Source organism: Saccostrea echinata, unplaced genomic scaffold (assembly GCF_033153115.1).
Source record: "Saccostrea echinata isolate AGI-Se365-2 ecotype Australia unplaced genomic scaffold, CSIRO_AGI_Sech_v1 ptg000034l, whole genome shotgun sequence".
Taxonomy (NCBI): Eukaryota; Metazoa; Mollusca; class Bivalvia; order Ostreida; family Ostreidae; genus Saccostrea; species Saccostrea echinata.
Genome location: NW_026889783.1, coordinates 1,352,532 through 1,370,970, shown reverse-complemented (window position 1 = coordinate 1,370,970; position 18,439 = coordinate 1,352,532). Strand labels below are relative to the sequence as shown.

At 34.4% G+C, this 18,439-nt stretch overlaps 2 protein-coding genes across 2 annotated transcripts; one reads left to right on the top strand and one right to left on the bottom strand.

Annotated features, from left to right (window-relative positions):
* Window positions 1–574: 574 nt before the first annotated feature.
* On the bottom strand, window positions 575–11,318 carry LOC133199505 (RAD50-interacting protein 1-like). The gene is made up of 14 exons (XM_061335314.1): window positions 11,168–11,318; window positions 9,274–9,515; window positions 8,986–9,159; window positions 8,581–8,712; window positions 7,783–7,945; window positions 7,564–7,677; window positions 7,249–7,474; window positions 6,795–6,932; window positions 4,782–4,981; window positions 4,269–4,349; window positions 3,971–4,131; window positions 2,924–3,095; window positions 2,257–2,375; window positions 575–2,101 (listed from the first exon to the last, which is right to left on the bottom strand). The coding sequence occupies exons 1-14, from the start codon at window positions 11,312–11,314 to the stop codon at window positions 1,915–1,917; spliced, it is 2,256 nt and encodes a 751-aa protein (XP_061191298.1). The 5' UTR covers window positions 11,315–11,318; the 3' UTR covers window positions 575–1,914.
* A 241-nt stretch (window positions 11,319–11,559) lies between these two features.
* Window positions 11,560–17,700, top strand: LOC133199511 (SUMO-conjugating enzyme UBC9-B). The gene is made up of 7 exons (XM_061335320.1): window positions 11,560–11,636; window positions 14,690–14,761; window positions 14,882–14,965; window positions 15,690–15,762; window positions 16,056–16,165; window positions 16,314–16,393; window positions 17,115–17,700. Exons 2-7 carry the CDS (start codon window positions 14,696–14,698, stop codon window positions 17,182–17,184), a joined length of 483 nt encoding a protein of 160 aa, XP_061191304.1. The 5' UTR covers window positions 11,560–11,636; window positions 14,690–14,695; the 3' UTR covers window positions 17,185–17,700.
* Window positions 17,701–18,439: the final 739 nt, after the last annotated feature.

The following is an 18,439-nucleotide window of genomic DNA, read 5'->3' as shown; positions in this document are numbered from 1 at the left end:
TAGCCATAAACGTTTTAATACCTCCCCAACTCCTACATTTTGATTGCCACATAGGGTACATGGAAAACCAAAAATATATAAACTGAAATTACCTGCTAATTTAATAAATATTGGCCCTGGGGCTCTTGGGCTATGTTCCAGAAAGTTTATTATACCCCACACAACAAGTTGTGTGAGGTATAATGTTTTTGACCTGTCTGTCAGTCAGTGCATCAGTCCTGGTTTTTTTCTGCGCAACTCCTCTTAAAATAAAGCAAAACTGATAGAGGAAGATACAAGTACATTGCAACTGCTCAAAAACATGAGAAATAGAGCAATCAAGTATCAACAAAACAGTTAGACTGGGAACAACTCTGAAAGTAGAAAAGTAGATCTCTTTTCCTCACATGTACAATGTATAACAGTGCTTAATACATTTACTCCAATTTGTCTGAATACAATAGTGCTTCAGTGTGAACTACAGTGTACCAACACTAAACCCACTGTATTTGCCAAAAACTGGCCTTTTCTGTTTTTTTTTTAAAAAGAAGATATCTTTGTCTCTTTTCTATTTATTTATTGTTTACAAGTCTACTTGACCATTTAAAACTTTTATTCAAACGACCTTTCTAAGCCATTAATTACATTGATAAATTATCATAGGTGAATATTCAAAGGGGAATAACTTCTCAAAGATTTTCAAAAAGTAAATGCATTTTCACTATATGATCGATAGAGCCAACACCCTAACCCTACCCCAGAGGCCATGAATTTTACAATTTTGGCTGAGGTACCCATCCTCATCATAACCATGCACTTACTTTGTCTGGTAAATATACAGGGGTAGAGCATGGCTTAGCATTAACTAAAATATCCACTTGTCCATCATAAGGTTGCCAACAAATATTACTTGTTTGAATGCATTTTTACCTGTCCAATTCTGAACAGAGATAAAGAAAATTATTTAACTGTATTAAGACTGAAGTAGCGATAAAAAATACTGATGTAAATATTTGTTGGATCATGAAAATAAAAATATCACTGATACCACATTCATTCCATCAATTAGCCATATTGTTCTTTGAGGTATGATGGAGTATAATAGAAAAGTGATATAGATGTTTGCTTTTTAAAAAATCTAAGTGTGGTATGAATTCTGTGGCTATTTACACTTCTCTTATAATGGTAGAAGAGTTTCACAAAAAGGATTTTATTATTTGTAAATAATGATAACTGATTTATGTTCCTTTGTTATTTTTTTTAAAAATGAAGCCAATTCAACTGAGCTACATTTTTTGATGTAATTGTCTGATCGGACAAGTGCTTGAGGAGATTGACTTGTCTGATCACAACATGAACTGAACATGAACAATTGGACAAACGTTAATGTTGAGGCCTGTAGAGAAGATTTTTAAACAATTTATGCACTTTCAAAGAGCCCCACCTAAACACCAGAACCCTTGACCCTGGGACCATGAATTTCACAAGTATGGTAAAAAGCTTATTGCTTATTATAATCATGCCAACAGTATGACTGCTTTATGTCCAAGAGTAAAGAATATGATTTTTAAAGATTACATTAATTTTGATACCACCCTCAAGCCCCAAGGAGGCCGAGATCATGAAAATTCACAAATTATGTTCCCCTCTGCCCATAGATGCTATATACCAAAATTGGTTAAAACTAGTTTAGTGGTTCACTAGAAGAAACCAAAAATATTCAAAGTTTACGACCAGGGCATGATGGTCACAGACAAAAACAGATAGCAATAGGTCACCTGAGTGACTCAGGTGACCTAATAATGTATATATTAAATAAAGCATATATTGTTGGTAAAACTTCACAAAATGTACACTGTACATTAGGAGTATACTGAAAGACTTAAATTTTAGTATTTGCGTCCCTACTGAATATTAATACACAGTTATCAAAGATCACGTCACAGATAAGTTGGTCCGAGAGTTGAGAACATTGAGTGCCACCTGTGGTGGCAGTTTATACACGGCGACATCTTGTAATGCTTGCTCTTTCTCAGGAATGCTGTCATCAGACATTAATACCTCACGCAGTAGAAGTGCGGATCCCACTCTTAAACACAGCAACACACAGGCCTCATTTATTCTGAAGTAAACATGGGGGTGTATATTAACTACTGCGACTTGTTATATTTTTTTTTTTTTACTGTTTTATCGATTTAGAGTCCCTCATAATACAGAAACAGACATTTTTTTTCAAACATTAAAGTTAAAACAGTCATAATAAATAAAGGAACCTACTGTCTGAAGTAATTCTGTGGTTTTGTGGTGTACTCTCCAAACAGAGGAAACAAGTTCCTAGTCATATCAAACTCAAGCTGTTTAGCTCCAGCCTCACTGAATCTGTTTTGTAGAACCACCTGTAAAGACACACTATGATATTTAACAATCGTGAACAACAAACAAAGTACAGTGAATTCAAAATAGGCATATTTAAAGGGAAAACAAGAGCCAATTGGTCCCACTACTCTCTATTTTTGAAATGTGAAGAGTTTAACACTGACATACAAGCCTCATGTAGACAATAGATGAATTAATTTTGATTAAACAGTTCCCTTACCTTTATAGTGAGCTAAATAAAAGTGGATTACAGTATTAAAATAATCTTTGATCTTCTTAAATAGATGGTACATACCTGGTACATTTATAATTTCCAGATAATATACTGTATACAGGGTTATTTTCCCTGTTATTTTTGCCCATTTCACTCTTGCAAACGATTTTACCCCATTTTAAATTTGCCTAGACAGCTGTGTTAAAAAAAAAATAACATTGACTTCTTTGAATTTGCCCTTTTTAAGTTCACTCACTTGCAACAAGGGTTAAAGGGGCGAAAATAAAAGGGGATGAAATTTTCCCTGTATACAGTATTCTTAGTGATACAAGTTATTAAAACAATCATCAATACCTCATCCAACATAAACTTGCTCATTTTTTCTGCTAGCTTTCTCCACATTTTGACAAATATTGGTTTGCTAAGTTTTCTGTTCATTGTTGTGAGATGGTCCCTCAGAACCATCAACATTTCACAGGCGGGCATGGAAAGTGACAGATCGGGAGAGTCCTCAAGAGTTTTCCATCTACAAACAACATCAGAATACAAGTTTGCTTCATGTAAATGAAGTGATTGGATTGATGATAAAATCATTTTTGCAAGATCATGCATCACAGGATCATATTAACAAATGAAAATTTCAATCTTTGCAAGCCAATGGTTTTTGGTCCACTTCACTCCCCGCAAACCCTTGGAAGATTACATAACTAAAACTGTGGCCTACATCAGTGACATCTTCTAGATGTACTAAATTTTTAACTCTTGATTCTAGCAAATTGTAGTCAAGTATTCATTGTAAACAAGAGATGGAGATACGTGAAAGCAGAGATAGAACTACCAGAAGTAATTTAATGTTTATCAACAGATAAGAATAGAGATGAAGTGAAGATCTAATGTTTATATGAGTACAAGAACACAAAGTAGCAGATCATTTATAGATGATTGTCTGTTGTTTTTACAGATTACATAACAACATGAAAGTTATTCCAATGGTCTAGCTTGGAAGGAATAAAATATTGGCCCCAGTTTTATTGGCATAATACATGTATGACAAGGTTTATGGGGAGCAAAGTGGACTTAAAACCCCGGCTTGCAAAGATGAAAGATTTCATGTACATTTATTTTTGAAAGATCTTGAATAACCCACACATGGCATATCTCTTGTGAATAGGTATAATTTAAAGGAATTTTTTTTTTATATTTCTGAAACTAAAATCAACTTGTTACGATTTGAAGAGCACTGGAAAGTTCTTCTTTGTGTTAAAGTTTCTTCAGAATAAATGTAGCATTAGAACCAAACACAGGCATTGTTTTATGTATTCAAAAGAAGCAATTTTATGCAAAGTTATAGACCGTATAATTTTTATCAGATTGTGTTTTATAAAAAGCAACAAGACTCACTTCATTTTCCTGTATGGTTGGGATCTAGCCTGAACATCTAGGAAGGCATGATTGAGGATGTTCTTCTCCATTTCTACCTTTAACTTGTCAAACAAGTCTATCCCTTCATCAAACACACTCCTGTCAGCTGTGAACCCTCCCCCTCCCCCTTTTACAGGTATCTACAATATATGAAAGGTGAAAACTATATGAAAGGTGCTTTGTCATCTAATGGTAGAAAACATGGTACTGTTTAAATTGTTTATACATGTATATACCCTATACGATTTTGATAAATTTATGCAAACATATAATTTACCTTTTTATTTTCCTGCTCACTGGAATCGGGTGTTATTTCAACAGGACGTGTAGCACTGTGGTATTGTAGCTCCACAAAAAACTGCCAGTTGAAATGAAATTTTTAATTACAGTTCAACATTGGAATGTAAGAGTAGTCTACAGCAACAAGTGCATTCAATGGAGTCTTTTAACAGCTTAACACTGTATAAGCATCATAAACAGTAAGTCTTATCTTCATTTACAAACCACAATTAAATCAGTCAAATACATGTACACAACTCTAAATCACAATTAACTATGACATAAACTGTGAACAAACTATTATTGGCGTCATCTTCTATTCATGATTTGTCAATTTGAAATCAATCCACGGCAATTGATTTTCATGACTGAGGAAATATTCTTTACAAATACAAAGCCAAATAAATGGTTCATGGCAATTAATATTCACGAGTTTAAGTAGGATGGTGAAACTCGCGGATATTTTTCACACGTGATTTAAAGTTGGTTTACAGTATGTGTATTTACTTACTGTAGTATTACACCACTCCCCCAGGACCTCTGTTATGTAATGGACAGCATTTAAAATGGCACAAAAAGTGTCCCCTAGAGAATTATGGGTAACTTCTTTCATCACTTGGACCAGACGGATTCGGAAGTCTTCCAGCAACTCCAGCTGCATGCTGAGAAACTTCAGTCTGTGGTCTGGAGATGGCAAGTACTTGTATCTGTCTGTAAAAAGTTCCTACATTTTGTTATTGAGCATAAAATAAAGTATGAGAAATTTGTAATTACAACAATGTCCATGTCTGCAATGTTCTACATGTACTTATATTCCTCTTTTATACACAGAGATTGGTTAGGAAATGTTAACAATGATAATTACAAGTTAATCCAAAATCCTTATACATGTAACAAGTACTAATAGTAGTACTGAAGGTAAATAAGTGAAAATTACATTTCTACAGGACTTTCTTTAGCTCAGTATATGCATTACTCTCCATGTTCTAGAAATGGTACATGTGTTCTTGATCCTGTGATCGTTTGTTAACTTACTAGTTATATGTAACATATTTCCATGTACACTATTATTCATATTATTGCTGAAGATATCTGTACATTTTGGTGACTTACCAATGATATTTCTATGACCTTCTTTCTTTGTGAACTTACCGGTAATGGTAGACATGAGAGTGATGAAGCTCTCCCCACACACTGGGACCTTTAGTGTGTCAATGTTTGCTATGTTTTCATACTGAGTGTTAACTTACCAGTAATGGTGGACATGAGAGTGATGAAGCTCTCCCCACACACTGGGACCTTTAGTGTGTCAATGTTTGCTATGTTTTTATAATGAGTGTTAACTTACCAGTAATGGTGGACATGAGAGTGATGAAGCTCTCCCCACACACTGGGACCTTTAGTGTGTCAATGTTTGCTATGTTTTCATACTGAGTGTTAACTTACCAGTAATGGTGGACATGAGAGTGATGAAGCTCTCCCCACACACTGGGACCTTTAGTGTGTCAATGTTTGCTATGTTTTTATAATGTGGGTTAACTTACCAGTAATGGTGGCCATGAGAGTGATGAAGCTCTCCCCACACACTTGGACCTTTAGTGTGTCAATGTTTGCTATGTTTTCATACTGAGTGTTAACTTACCAGTAATGGTGGACATGAGAGTGATGAAGCTCTCCCCACACACTGGGACCTTAAGTGTGTCAATGTTTGCTATGTTTTCATACTGAGTGTTAACTTACTAGTAATGGTGGACATGAGAGTGATGAAGCTCTCCCCACACTCTGGGACCTTTAATGTGTCAATGTCTGCTATGTTTTTATACTGAGGGTTAACTTACCAGTAATGGTGGACATGAGAGTGATGAAGCTCTCCCCACACTCTGGGACCTTAAGTGTGTCAATGTCTGCTATGTTTTTATAATGAGGGTTAACTTACCAGTAATGGTGGACATGAGAGTGATGATGCTCTCCCCACACTCTGGGACTTTTAGTGTGTCAATGTCTGCTATGTTTTTATAATGAGGGTTAACTTACCAGTAATGGTGGTCATGAGAATGAGAAAGCTCTCCCCACACTCTGGGACCTTTAATGTGTCAATGTCTGCTATGTTTTTATATTAAGTATTAACTTACCAGTAATGGTGGACATGAGAGTGATGAAGCTCTCCCCACACTCTGGGACCTTTAATGTGTCAATGTCTGCTATGTTTTTATACTGGGGGTTAACTTACCAGTAATGGTGGACATGAGAGTGATGAAGCTCTCCCCACACTCTGGGACCTTAAGTGTGTCAATGTCTGCTATGTTTTTATAATGAGGGTTAACTTACCAGTAATGGTGGACATGAGAGTGATGATGCTCTCCCCACACTCTGGGACCTTTAGTGTGTCAATGTCTGCTATGTTTTTATAATGAGGGTTAACTTACCAGTAATGGTGGTCATGAGAATGAGAAAGCTCTCCCCACACTCTGGGACCTTTAATGTGTCAATGTCTGCTATGTTTTTATATTAAGTATTAACTTACCAGTAATGGTGGACATGAGAGTGATGAAGCTCTCCCCACACTCTGGGACCTTTAGTGTGTCAATGTCTGCTATGTTTTTATACTGGGACTCCCATGCAGTTGGAGAAGATAGCAAAGCATCCATCTTCTCTATCGCAACTGTAATGAACAAACAACTACAGTGTTAGTTGTCGAGAACTTCCAAATATAAAATATAAATACTGCTTAACATTCACAGAGAGGAAGACAGACAAAGTAATAACATATCAGACCTTTCAAAATCTACCAGTGCCCAGTACTTTTATCTGGCTGAAATCATGATTGTATTGGCAAAAATATTTGCTGGAGAAAAATTTGATAACATATTTAATTAAAATTGCTTCCACAAAGTACTTCCTACTTTTGTAAGAGTACCACCCGTTTTTTAAAAATCTTTTTGAAAGCCCTAACATACACACTTTTAGCGATATCTTACACTTCTTTTCAATTTCAATCCATCGTTGAAACACTTTAGGCACTGTCAGGAGATCCATGCTACTGTTCAGACCTGCAGGATAGTCATAGACCTGATGAAGCTCATGATCAAAGAAAATGGCCTCATCCACTAGGTGGCAGAACAGGTGCTCATCCTCCATGATGGTAGGAAGGTCAGAGGCCATCTTCTCCATCACCAGCACTACCAGGCCCCGCATAAACTCCACCTGTCAACATTAAACATATAACGCAATAAGATTTGAGTACATGGTCATTTCAGTAGCAAAAATTCTTTCAAAAATATTTAATCTGTAACCTTTGCATCAACTGCATAAAGTCCAGCAATTTCCAATAGGGGTTGAATTCTCTGGTCTAAGAATGAGGAGTGGTCCCTTATCCAGTTTAACATTTGGCCAAAGTACCACTCTGGCTGTAAATAAACCCATCCCTCAATATTAAATTAATGAAAATTGAATTCACTTGATGGCATATTTTTTAAAATTCTTATGAAATGAAGATATAAACTTTTTTTTACCTTTTCCCAGTTATTTGTTTGTTTATTTCCATAAAAGTGGAATTTAAATCGCTTGTGCAGAGGAGTAACTAAATGTTGAATTGGCAGGAGTAAAGGCTTAAAAAAAAAATCCTGAGACATGAAATTCAGTGTCTTCTTCTCGACTTCCACACTCAATGGATCTCTTTCATATTATTAAGAAATCTTTCTTCCAATATTAATGAACAATAATTAAATTTACAACATGGCCTGCATTGTCTGAGAGTTTATGATAGTTATGTCAACTAGGGGAGGGCACTGAGAAAGTGCTGAATTCACCGACCAAACTTCCCTAGCGTTACCTTACTATATAAGAAATGAAATACAGTCAAACCTCGTTATCTCCAACTCAATGGGACCGAGATAAAACTTTGAGATATCCGAGAGTTCGAGATATACAGGGTAAAATACTTCAAGAATAAAGGGTTGGGACTTCCAAATCACTTCAACATATCCATGGTATTCAAGATATCAGTGTTTGAGATACCAAAGTTCAACTGTAATTATTACAGCTTCAGTCTTACTTGATTCAGTTGCTCCAGCATACACTGTCCTTCCTCAGAGCATACATTATACAATAAAATTTCATTGACATCTATATATATATTTATGACTCTATCACAAATATCGTTAAGAGATGAACAAAGATACAGTATGATTGAAAAGGTACTCTTCTGCCACTTTCATGGACAAAGCTGATTTAATATATAACAACCATGCATTATTATAATTCAATATAGCTGTTTATGTCAATTGGTCATCTATTTGCAGCAAGGATACGGTAATTGTAAAAGAAGTAGTTGTAGGAAGATGGCATCCATATTAAGTGATGGGTCTGAAGGGGTTGGGGGAGTCTTCACTGCTGTAGCTATTAATGGCCACCCTACCACCTTCAAACTCTCCTCCAACAAACTGAAAATTAACATAAAAATGAAATGGCTGGATCAATCAAACCATAAGTTTAAGAAATTTTGAAAACAAAAATTCTATTTAAAAAAAAAAACAAATATATAAACACTGTATAAACTTTTCTTAATTTAAACCATAGGCCCAAGAGTAGTGTATATTTTAATAATACATATCATAGTAAAACTGTGTTAGAAACAAATTCAAATACATAACATTTTTCAATCCATAATTTATCTATCAAATTTACATGCATAAAAATCAAAGAAAAACTTGTACCTTGATAGTTTTTCTTTGAGTATGTTGTACCAGAACATGATTGTTTCTTTGAGGAACTGTAGAAGATTCTGACATTGTGAATTCTGTTTCTGTAAATAGTACTCTGACATGGAACAGAATTCCTCCACTGCAACAGCTGTTCTATTGGCTGTCAGGGCTGAGTGAATCTGAATACTACAGAACAGGGCATCTTAGATAAAATAACATATCAAAGCTTTTTTGGTTTTAGTTTGTTTTGTTTTTTGATCCATTTTATGTTTCCTTTGGTAAAGCAACATAAATACTTGCCTGATGTTTTCTATGTGAGACACACATGATAAGTAGTGTCTGTACTTCTTGAGTTCATCTATCTGATTAACGAGAGGAGTCAGATCATCCACCAGATTCTTCAGTGCTTTACAATGATCTAAGACTTCACCATGTAGAGAATCGCTCTTTTTCTGGAGGGATTTTATTGAGGTCTGTGCATCTTCTGCATTTTTCAGTGCCTCATCCACTTCAGGAGGAATATCCCATTCAGTAAGAGCAAGCTGATAAAAAAGCAGGAAAGAATAATTGTACAAAGAGTCATGTCTCAAATTCCACATAAACCAATTGCATACATGTGATACATGTATGTACAGGCTGTACACAAAATGTCACGGGAAATGAAAATTTGTCCCATATTTTGAATTGTTACCACAAGCTGCCATTTTTCTGCAATTTTCATTCTCATTACACAGCAAGTCGTGTTTGACCTGTGATTTACTGTACTGGTTAATGTAAACAAAACATCAAAATTGAAGGTGTAAACCATTTCCTGAGATAATTACACAGTAATTAAAATGTATCAAAAATTCTCTTAGGTTGAATTATTTTATGGAGGGAGTTTCAATTATAACTTTTTTAGAATTTGACAGTAGAAAGACAATAGAAGAGAAAACAACACAAATCAGAGCAACTCTTTGTAACAATGACATGAAATTCAATCCTTAACTTATTTGTTCTGAAGTATTGTCCATTCTAGCACAGAGTCAGAGAGATGCTTTTGTACCATGTGAAAAATGCGAACTGACTAGAGACAGACTCTTGCAAGGTACACTTCACACAGGGCAAAATTCTAAATTGACCCTTGAGATTGTGTGAATATAAAAAAAGGTTATTAAGTAATAACACTACATACAAGTATATATTTGTTGATTTTTTTGTTTGTTGTTTAACATCCCTCTCGAGAATTTTTCACTCATATGGAGACATCACCACTTGCCAGTGGAGAGCTGCAAATTTTAACCTATACCTGGCATTCAGGGCCATTGAGCAGTGAGGGATCTTTTTTGTGCCAGTACCTACTGCGACATGGGGCCTCGGTTTATACGGTCTCATCCAAAGGTCCGGTCTCCCACAGTGGGATTTGAACCTGACTCTAGAGCAGACACTCTAACCACTGCGCCACGAGGGGTGACTTGTTGATTTGCAATTTAGTAATAAATATGATCTTCTTACAATGATTTTTTTTCTCGATATTTTGTAGTTTTCTGATTAGCAGTGTATTACAGTATTTTCACCTAAATTCCAGTATTTTCAAGATTCTTGTACAGTATTTGGGTCTGAAAATTACCACATGCATGCAATTGATTTGTGACCAGTCATCATATATCACAAGGATGAAATTATAAAAGAGAGCAATTCTGATTAATAAGAGAGTTAAGGTCAACAAACTCAAAAAAATCACTGTACACAAGGTCAACCAGTTAACTTAACCATGGAAACAAAGAAAACACATCTTTTACTTAAAAGTGTTCAAAACAGCTATACAGTATTTCATATTATTCTTCTTTTTTTTTGGATTGCTTTTAGAATAGTTTACAATATAAAAAAAGGGGATGTTACATAGATATAATAGGAAAATAGCTATTTAAAAAACTTGATGAAGTTATATTATATAGCTGAAAGTATATCTAAATTAATTTAGATAAAACAAAGTCAGATTGTAATGGACCTGTACAATGTATATAAATTATAGGTACTATGAGTTATTGGTCTGATAAGAGATGTTGCCAAAAATTGAAATTGAAATAAGATCTGATGATAGACACTGTAACAAGAAACAATCTACAGATCGTTTAAATGTTTTGAAAAGAAACATCTGGCACACTTTGAAGGCATACGTCAAACTAAATTAATACAAAAAGAAATTGCATACTCGGCTTTCTAATGCCTCTGCAGTTGCTTTGGTTTCTGAATAAAATGACTTTAAGTCTGATAACGATTTAATGTCGCTCTCAAACTTGCTATTCACTATTTTAACAGCATTTTCTTTACATTCTTCTAATGACATGGGCGCATCCATGTTGGCAAATAATCTTAGTCGCATATGCGATTTTACAAAAGTAACTCGAACCTAATATATTTCATGTCTTGAATTAAATCTCTGTGAAATTTACTTTACGGGTGCGTCATATATTTTAATCTTTCAAATTAAAATATACTTTTTTGAGATAAGTGTAAAAATAAATCTAAATAATAATATCAAGATTTAAAGGGTAAAGAAAAAAGAAGCTTTTTCCGTAAAATTGTACGAATTATTAGTAGATACAAACATCAAAAGAACCTTGCTTATTAGTCACGTGACTATTATTGAGCGAAAATCTTGAAAAAACCCACATGAGAAGGTAAAGATATTGGTTCTACAATTTTGCCAGTGAATATTGTTTGTAAAGGAATGAATACAGACATAGTCTGTCACAAACAATTCAAAAGATTTATTTCTCATTGATTTCATTGAGGAACTTGATTTTGAGAAGTCAGAAGTGTCGTCTCCAGTTTAGTCTTCAGAATTGTTGTGAATAAGCAAGTACGATCGGTGGTAAATTTGAGTACAATGGAAATGCATTTTCTCCTTTCCTGTTACAGTTATTGTAAAAGGCAGGCGGTAAATCTTAGTACTTCCGACTCTCTCGATTTTCTATTGATATTCTTCATACCACTTCATACTTGTGTAGTATGGAAAGGAGGAATGAGTTCATATACATTGAAAATTCATAAATATATATATAATGAAAAACGTATGGCTGGACTGGGAATCGAACCCGGGAGCCCTGCATTACTAGTCAGGTGCTCTAACCACTGAGCTATCCAGGCCGATATCCTCAGTCCAGCCTAAATTCCTACACTTGCATGGCAGATTTTCTATGTTGAAATACATGTAATTTTCGGGAATTCTAACGTGTTCGGCATATAATAAAATATTTACTAAAAATTAAAAACTCGTTTTTCTTAAACAATGTTTTGTTATCAACAAATTTTAGCAGTCCATGGCACAGGCACTTGTAGGTAAGGCACCCCCTACTTATTTTTACCACAAGGTACCTAACTCAATTTCAGGCACCCCCACTTATGGTCAATGTTGAGAACTTAAAGATCAAGATCAGATCAGATTTCATGTTAATTGTCCCGTTTTCATCAAAATTATTGCCTTTAGACTTTGAAATTAAAAAAAAAATTCTGGACTTTCTTTTTTAGCTCTTCTGAGCCAAAGGCTCAAAGAGCTAATGCTATGGCCATTTGTGCGGCGTGCGGTGTGCGTAAACTTTTTAGAATATGGGCCATAACTCAAGAACCCCTTGGCCAATTATTGTCAAATTTGTCACAAGGTATCCTTGGCCCAAGGGCTCCCTTTTATACTAAAACTGGGGTTGTGACCCTTTAACAAGGGGAGATAATTAGGAAAATAGAAACAAAAGTACTGGTTGCTAAAAAATCTTCTTCTCAAGAACCACTGGGCAGATTATCACCAAACTTACACAAAAGAATGAGGATATGTTGTAGATTAAAATTTGCACGGGGATTTACCCTGGGGCAAAAGGCGTGGTCTCAAGGTCACTTCAAAGTTGACCAAAAATTACATTTTATTAAAATGTTGATATTTTGCTTACTGTAAGGAATAGGATCATCAAATCTTGTCAGTTGATGCATCTAAGGACCTCATATCATGTTGACTCAAAAGTAGGTCATGGTGACCTACTTTTTAAATTTTGCGGCCATTCTTTTTCAAAATGATTTAGAGGCATATTTTGAACAATTTAAGGCCTATGATCATCAAACTTTGTCAGTTTATGTATCTTAGGTCCTCGAAGTATGTCAACTAAAAAGTAGGTCACCTTGACCTACTTTTTGAATTTTATGGCTTATCTTTCTCAAAACGATTAAGGTCATTAATTCGAATACTGAGAGGTTTAGAATCATTAAATCTTGTAAGATGATGCATCTTGGGGCCATAAAACATATTTATTAAAAAGTAGGTCACAGTGACCTACTTTTTGAACTTTGCAGGCATTTGATTTCAAAGCGTTTTAGAAGCATAATTTGGACATTTTTAGTTTTATGATCATAAAACTTTGTAAGTTGATGCATCTTGGGTCCTCAAAAAAGGTCAACTGAAAAGTAGGTCATCGTGACCTACTTTTCAATTTATATGACTATAATTAAATATTTCAGATACTAATTGGCTTAGAATCATTAAACTTTGTCAGTTGATGGGTCTTGGGTCCTCGGAGTACAACAACTGAAAAGTAAGTCACGGTGACCTACTTTTAAAAATTTATGGCTTTAATTAAATATTTTGGGAACTTTTTGGCTTAGAATCATCAAACTTTGTCAGTTGATGCATCTTGGGTCCTTGGAGAACGACAACTGAAAAGTAGGTCACGGTGACCTACTTTTGAAATTTTATGGCTGTATTTAATATTTTCAGGAATTATTTGGCTTAGAATCGTCAAAATTTGTCAGTTGATGCATCTTTGGTCCTCGGAGTAGATTGACTGAAAAGTAGGTCACTATGACCTACTTTTGAAAATTTATGGCTTTAATTAAATATTTTCGGTACTTATTGGCTTAGAATCATCAAACTTTGTCAGTCGATGTATCTTTGGTCCTCAGAGTACAGCAACTGAAAAGTAGGTCACTGTGACCTACTTTTGAAAATTTATGGCTTTAATTAAATATTTCAGGTACTAATTGGCTTAAAATCATCAAACTTTGTCAATTGATGCATCTTGGGTCCTTGGAGTACAACAATTGAAAAGTAGGTCACTTTGACCTACTTATAAAATTTTATGGTTATAATTTTAAAAAATATTTTAGGTATTAATTGGCTTAGAATCATCAAACTTAGTTGATGGGTCCTCAGACAATGACAAGTGATAAGTGGGTCACCATGACCAACTCTCAGGTACTAATTGGCTTAGAATCATCTTGGGTTCTCAGAGTGTGAATTGGAATTTCAAGGGTTTATCTAAATATACAGGATACTTCGAGGGTTCAAATAGAAGTGATAGGTTGCACAGTTTATCAGAAGAGCGATTCAAGGCCCATGGGCCTCTTGTTTGCTGTTCTTTTAGTTGATCACCATTTTCATGCAGCTTAAGTACTGTGAGGTATTGATATCTGATTCAAGAAAACAAAAGTAGCAGTGTATTGCAATTTTGTTTCATTTCCACTCATTATTCTCTCATTCTTGGACTTTCAAATATTAAAAACTTGTGCTTCATTGGGAGCATTAGCATAACACTGAAACATCTCTAGTTTTACTTTCACCAAGTTTATGAAAATATTTCATACAGATAAACAAAAAGTATCTTTGATTGTTTGTTAATCAGGGATTAACTTTTGCTAGCATTTGTAAAATTTTAAATTGTTCATTGATAAGTAATGCAATTTGATTTAGGTGAAAATGTCAGGAATAGCCATTGGAAGACTGAGTGAAGAACGCAAAGCCTGGCGCAAGGATCATCCATTTGTAAGATATTAATAGAGAATACATGTGTAGAGTGTTTTTGATTCTTTAGAATTGCTTTTATTAAGTGGAACAAGTACAAATTGCGATTTTATCACAAAAAGTCAATATTCTTTATTGTAGGGCTTTGTTGCGAGACCAACAAAAAATCCTGATGGAACTTTGAATTTATTGAATTGGGAGTGTGCAATACCTGGCAAAAAGGGAGTAAGTACAGCTTTCTATGAAGTACAATTACATTTATAGTAGTTAAGTTTCATTAATTAACCTTGAATGATATTTTTTAAAGGAGGGAGGGTCAATTTAAAGGGATACTAGTATATTGTAATAAATTGATCTTTCTCTCTTTTTTTAAACCATTTTCTTTTAAAGAAATGACCAGAGAGGCAAAATGAATTTCAGTACAACAATACATAAGTGATGTCAAAGGACAAGATAGGCTAAGACCCCTTTTTGGCCCCTGGTTTGGGGTGTCTTTGAGAATGATACAATAGTTTATCAATTAAAAACCTGTTGTCACCCCTGCCTCAAAATGAGTATTGGTTCCAAATTTATATATTTCATACACTAGTATCAGGTGCATCTTATGTATAAAAATCTCAGATAGGCAAGCTTGTGCTCTATGTTTCTCGAAGTGAAAAGTGTCTCAAATTTGACGAAATTCGACCAGAATTGAGGAAATTTGGGAAAATGTCCTACTTCTGCACCCTCTTGTGGCCTCCGTGTAAGCTTTGAATCAAAATTAGTGCTGGTTTTAAAACAAGCATCATTTTAAGTTCTTAACTACAAACTATCACAATTTTAACTGTGTTCTGATTTTTACACCAAATAAGGGGCCAGATTCAGCCATACCTTGTCCTTTGTAAAATGTGAAAGTAGATGGTTTGTAGCCCCACTGTAATACAGATATATACATGTATATGTTTTGCAGACCCCATGGGAAGGAGGATTATACAAACTCAGAATGTTATTTAAGGAAGATTACCCCAGCTCACCTCCAAAATGTAAGCCATCATCAGTATAAAAACATATACAATGTATACTAGCTTTCATACATTGTACTTAGAAAGTGAGTAGTGTAAAATTATTTCATTGTTTTGGAAGAAATATGACAGTCTTGTGGGGTAATTTTTAGGGTTTTACAGAGTTGTAAAGTTTACACATACAAGTAATTGAAAATCTCTTCAATTACAGATTACTGTCGAATACTTAAAAATAAGTAATCATTACAGTTGATTACAATTACTCGATTACGATTACCCCATGCCTGTTGTAAACATGAAAATCTTGTTTGTAGGCAAGTTTGAGCCTCCACTGTTCCACCCCAATGTGTACCCCTCAGGCACAGTGTGTCTGTCTCTACTGGATGAGGAAAAAGACTGGCGTCCAGCCGTCACAATTAAACAGGTGAGAATTCTTGTCGTACAGAGACATCAACTCGCAGTGTTCTGTTATAGAAGCCAAGAGTTAACATAAATAATTTTTCTTCGAATGTTTAAGTGAAAAGCTAGAGAAAATAAAATTCCTATATTTTTTGTTTGTTTTTTTCCTTAAGATTTTATTGGGTATCCAAGAACTGTTAAATGAGCCTAATGTCAAGGATCCAGCACAAGCAGAGGCTTACACCATATATTGGTAAATATCTTTATTATTATAAGTCCCCAACACCACGTATTGATAAATAACTTTATTCTTATAAGTCTCCTACACCATACATTGGTAAATAACTTCATAAGTCCCATACACCATATATTGGTAAATAACTTCATTCTTATGTCCCCTACACCATATACATGTATTTATTATATACATGTAACAACCATATACATGTATTTATTATATAACCTTATTCTTATAAGTCTCCTACACCATACATTGGTAAATAACTTTGTAAGTCCCATACACCATATATTGGTAAATAACTTAATTCTTATTAAGCCCCCTACTGGTGAAACCAGAGGGGATGGTAGGTTTCCTGTCAGTTTGCATCTGGCCACCAGTCTTACTTCATTCCTAATAATAATGTTCCAATATCAATCTCCTTGAAAATTGACCATTTAATGCTATAAAATAGAAATGCTGAGATATGAACCCTTATGTCTTCAAAGTTAGATGTATCCATGCTACATGTATATGCAACTCTTGGTGTTGGTTAAAACTTGTGATATTAGATAATTATGCTTTTGTTTCTAAAAAGAAAAATTGATGTGGAAAACGTATTTTCATTTTTTTTTTCTATATTAAGAATTTTATATATTAAGTGTAGAATTGATTGTCATTATTTTTTTATTTCTTTTAAGTGACATGATGTACCGGTACACACTCCATAAATAATATGTCTGCATGATTTTTTCAGTCAAAATCGTGTGGAGTATGAGCGACGAGTTCGAGAGCAAGCTGTCAGATTTCGGGATCCTTCCTTATAACTGGAGAATCAAGTTAAACATTTCAGGGATGATATTGTGTTGCATTTTTCTAAAACTCTCAGTATGGTGATATAGAACAGAAGTTGACCTTTAGTTATATGCTTTTTTTCTGGCAGGATTCAGTAGATATCAATAATTCAGTGCTTCTTCATGGACAGGATTATTTGTGTATTCTGTTGTAGGATTCACCAAGTGGAGAGCGACTTCCTTTCCTTGTATCAGTGTTGGTGCATTGTTCGTGACATTAATTATTAGAGCAATGCATTTTAATGTTGTTGACATGTATAAGAAGTCTCCATTTTATATAAACCCTTTTTTCTGTAATTCATGTTTTGGTCTACCAAAATTTGGATTTGGTAACGTAAAATTCTGATTTGAATTTTTTTTTAAAAATGATATACATGTATTTTTTTTCAAACAAATGTTATGGGTTTGATGGATTCCAGTTATGTGAAATTCATGAGACTACAAAAGTGAAGTTGTAAATAAAGTATTTTTGAAAAACTGTGCATTAAACTGATTTTTGAGCAATTTTTCACACTTATTGCACATCTTGAAATGACTTGTTCATCTATCTGAACATGAATAAGTGTTAATTTTGTGATTTATCCATACTCTCCCTTGTATGCAGAGAAATGCAGTTATTGGCCAAGGATTTGCAGATTCCTATTGTAAGAACAGAATATTAAGCATCCACAACTCTGAAATTTTAGGAACTTTCTAGTTTTGATTGCCTTTCTACAACTAATACTAATGCTCACTGTGATGGTTACAAATATAAGATATTGTATTTCAAAAGGTACATTTACTGTATTTCAAGTACATTATTTCTGTTCATGTTTTGGGCTATACAGACCTTGGATATCCAATCTGGGTAACTGATTAGAAATGCAGGGGTCCCAGGTATGATTCCCGGACCAGCCATAAATTTTCTCCTTTCCTGTTAAAATATTTACTCTATTAAAATATGAACATGTTTTTTTTTTATGCCAGCATCTACTGTGACAAGATCTCATCCAAAGACTGGTCTTATGTCCTGCAATGGGGTGAAATCTGCACTCCAGAGCAAAGCACTGCACCATGCAGGCTATCATACTCCTTTGCTCTAGTTTCCAATATGATATACAAGATGTGAATTACAAGGCAGAAATCCATAGATGGTATAATGTGGCTATATACATTGTTAAACGCATAAAATGAAATAATTTTACCCCCACTCCAAAGGAGAGGGGGGTATACTGTTTCACCTGTGTTT

Bases quoted from the DNA above. Each gene is read 5' to 3' on its own strand.
- LOC133199511 (XM_061335320.1), top strand. From the start codon at position 14,696: ATGTCAGGAATAGCCATTGGAAGACTGAGTGAAGAACGCAAAGCCTGG. The intron at 14,762-14,881 runs GTAAGATATTAA...TCTTTATTGTAG, and splicing joins GGCGCAAGGATCATCCATTT to GGCTTTGTTGCGAGACCAAC. The intron at 16,166-16,313 runs GTGAGAATTCTT...TTTTTCCTTAAG, and splicing joins CAGCCGTCACAATTAAACAG to ATTTTATTGGGTATCCAAGA.
- LOC133199505 (XM_061335314.1), bottom strand. From the start codon at position 11,314: ATGGATGCGCCCATGTCATTAGAAGAATGTAAAGAAAATGCTGTTAAA. The intron at 8,713-8,985 runs GTACAAGTTTTT...GTTAATTTTCAG, and splicing joins CTCAAAGAAAAACTATCAAG to TTTGTTGGAGGAGAGTTTGA. The intron at 2,376-2,923 runs GTATTGATGATT...GTGTCTTTACAG, and splicing joins GCAAGTTTATGTTGGATGAG to GTGGTTCTACAAAACAGATT.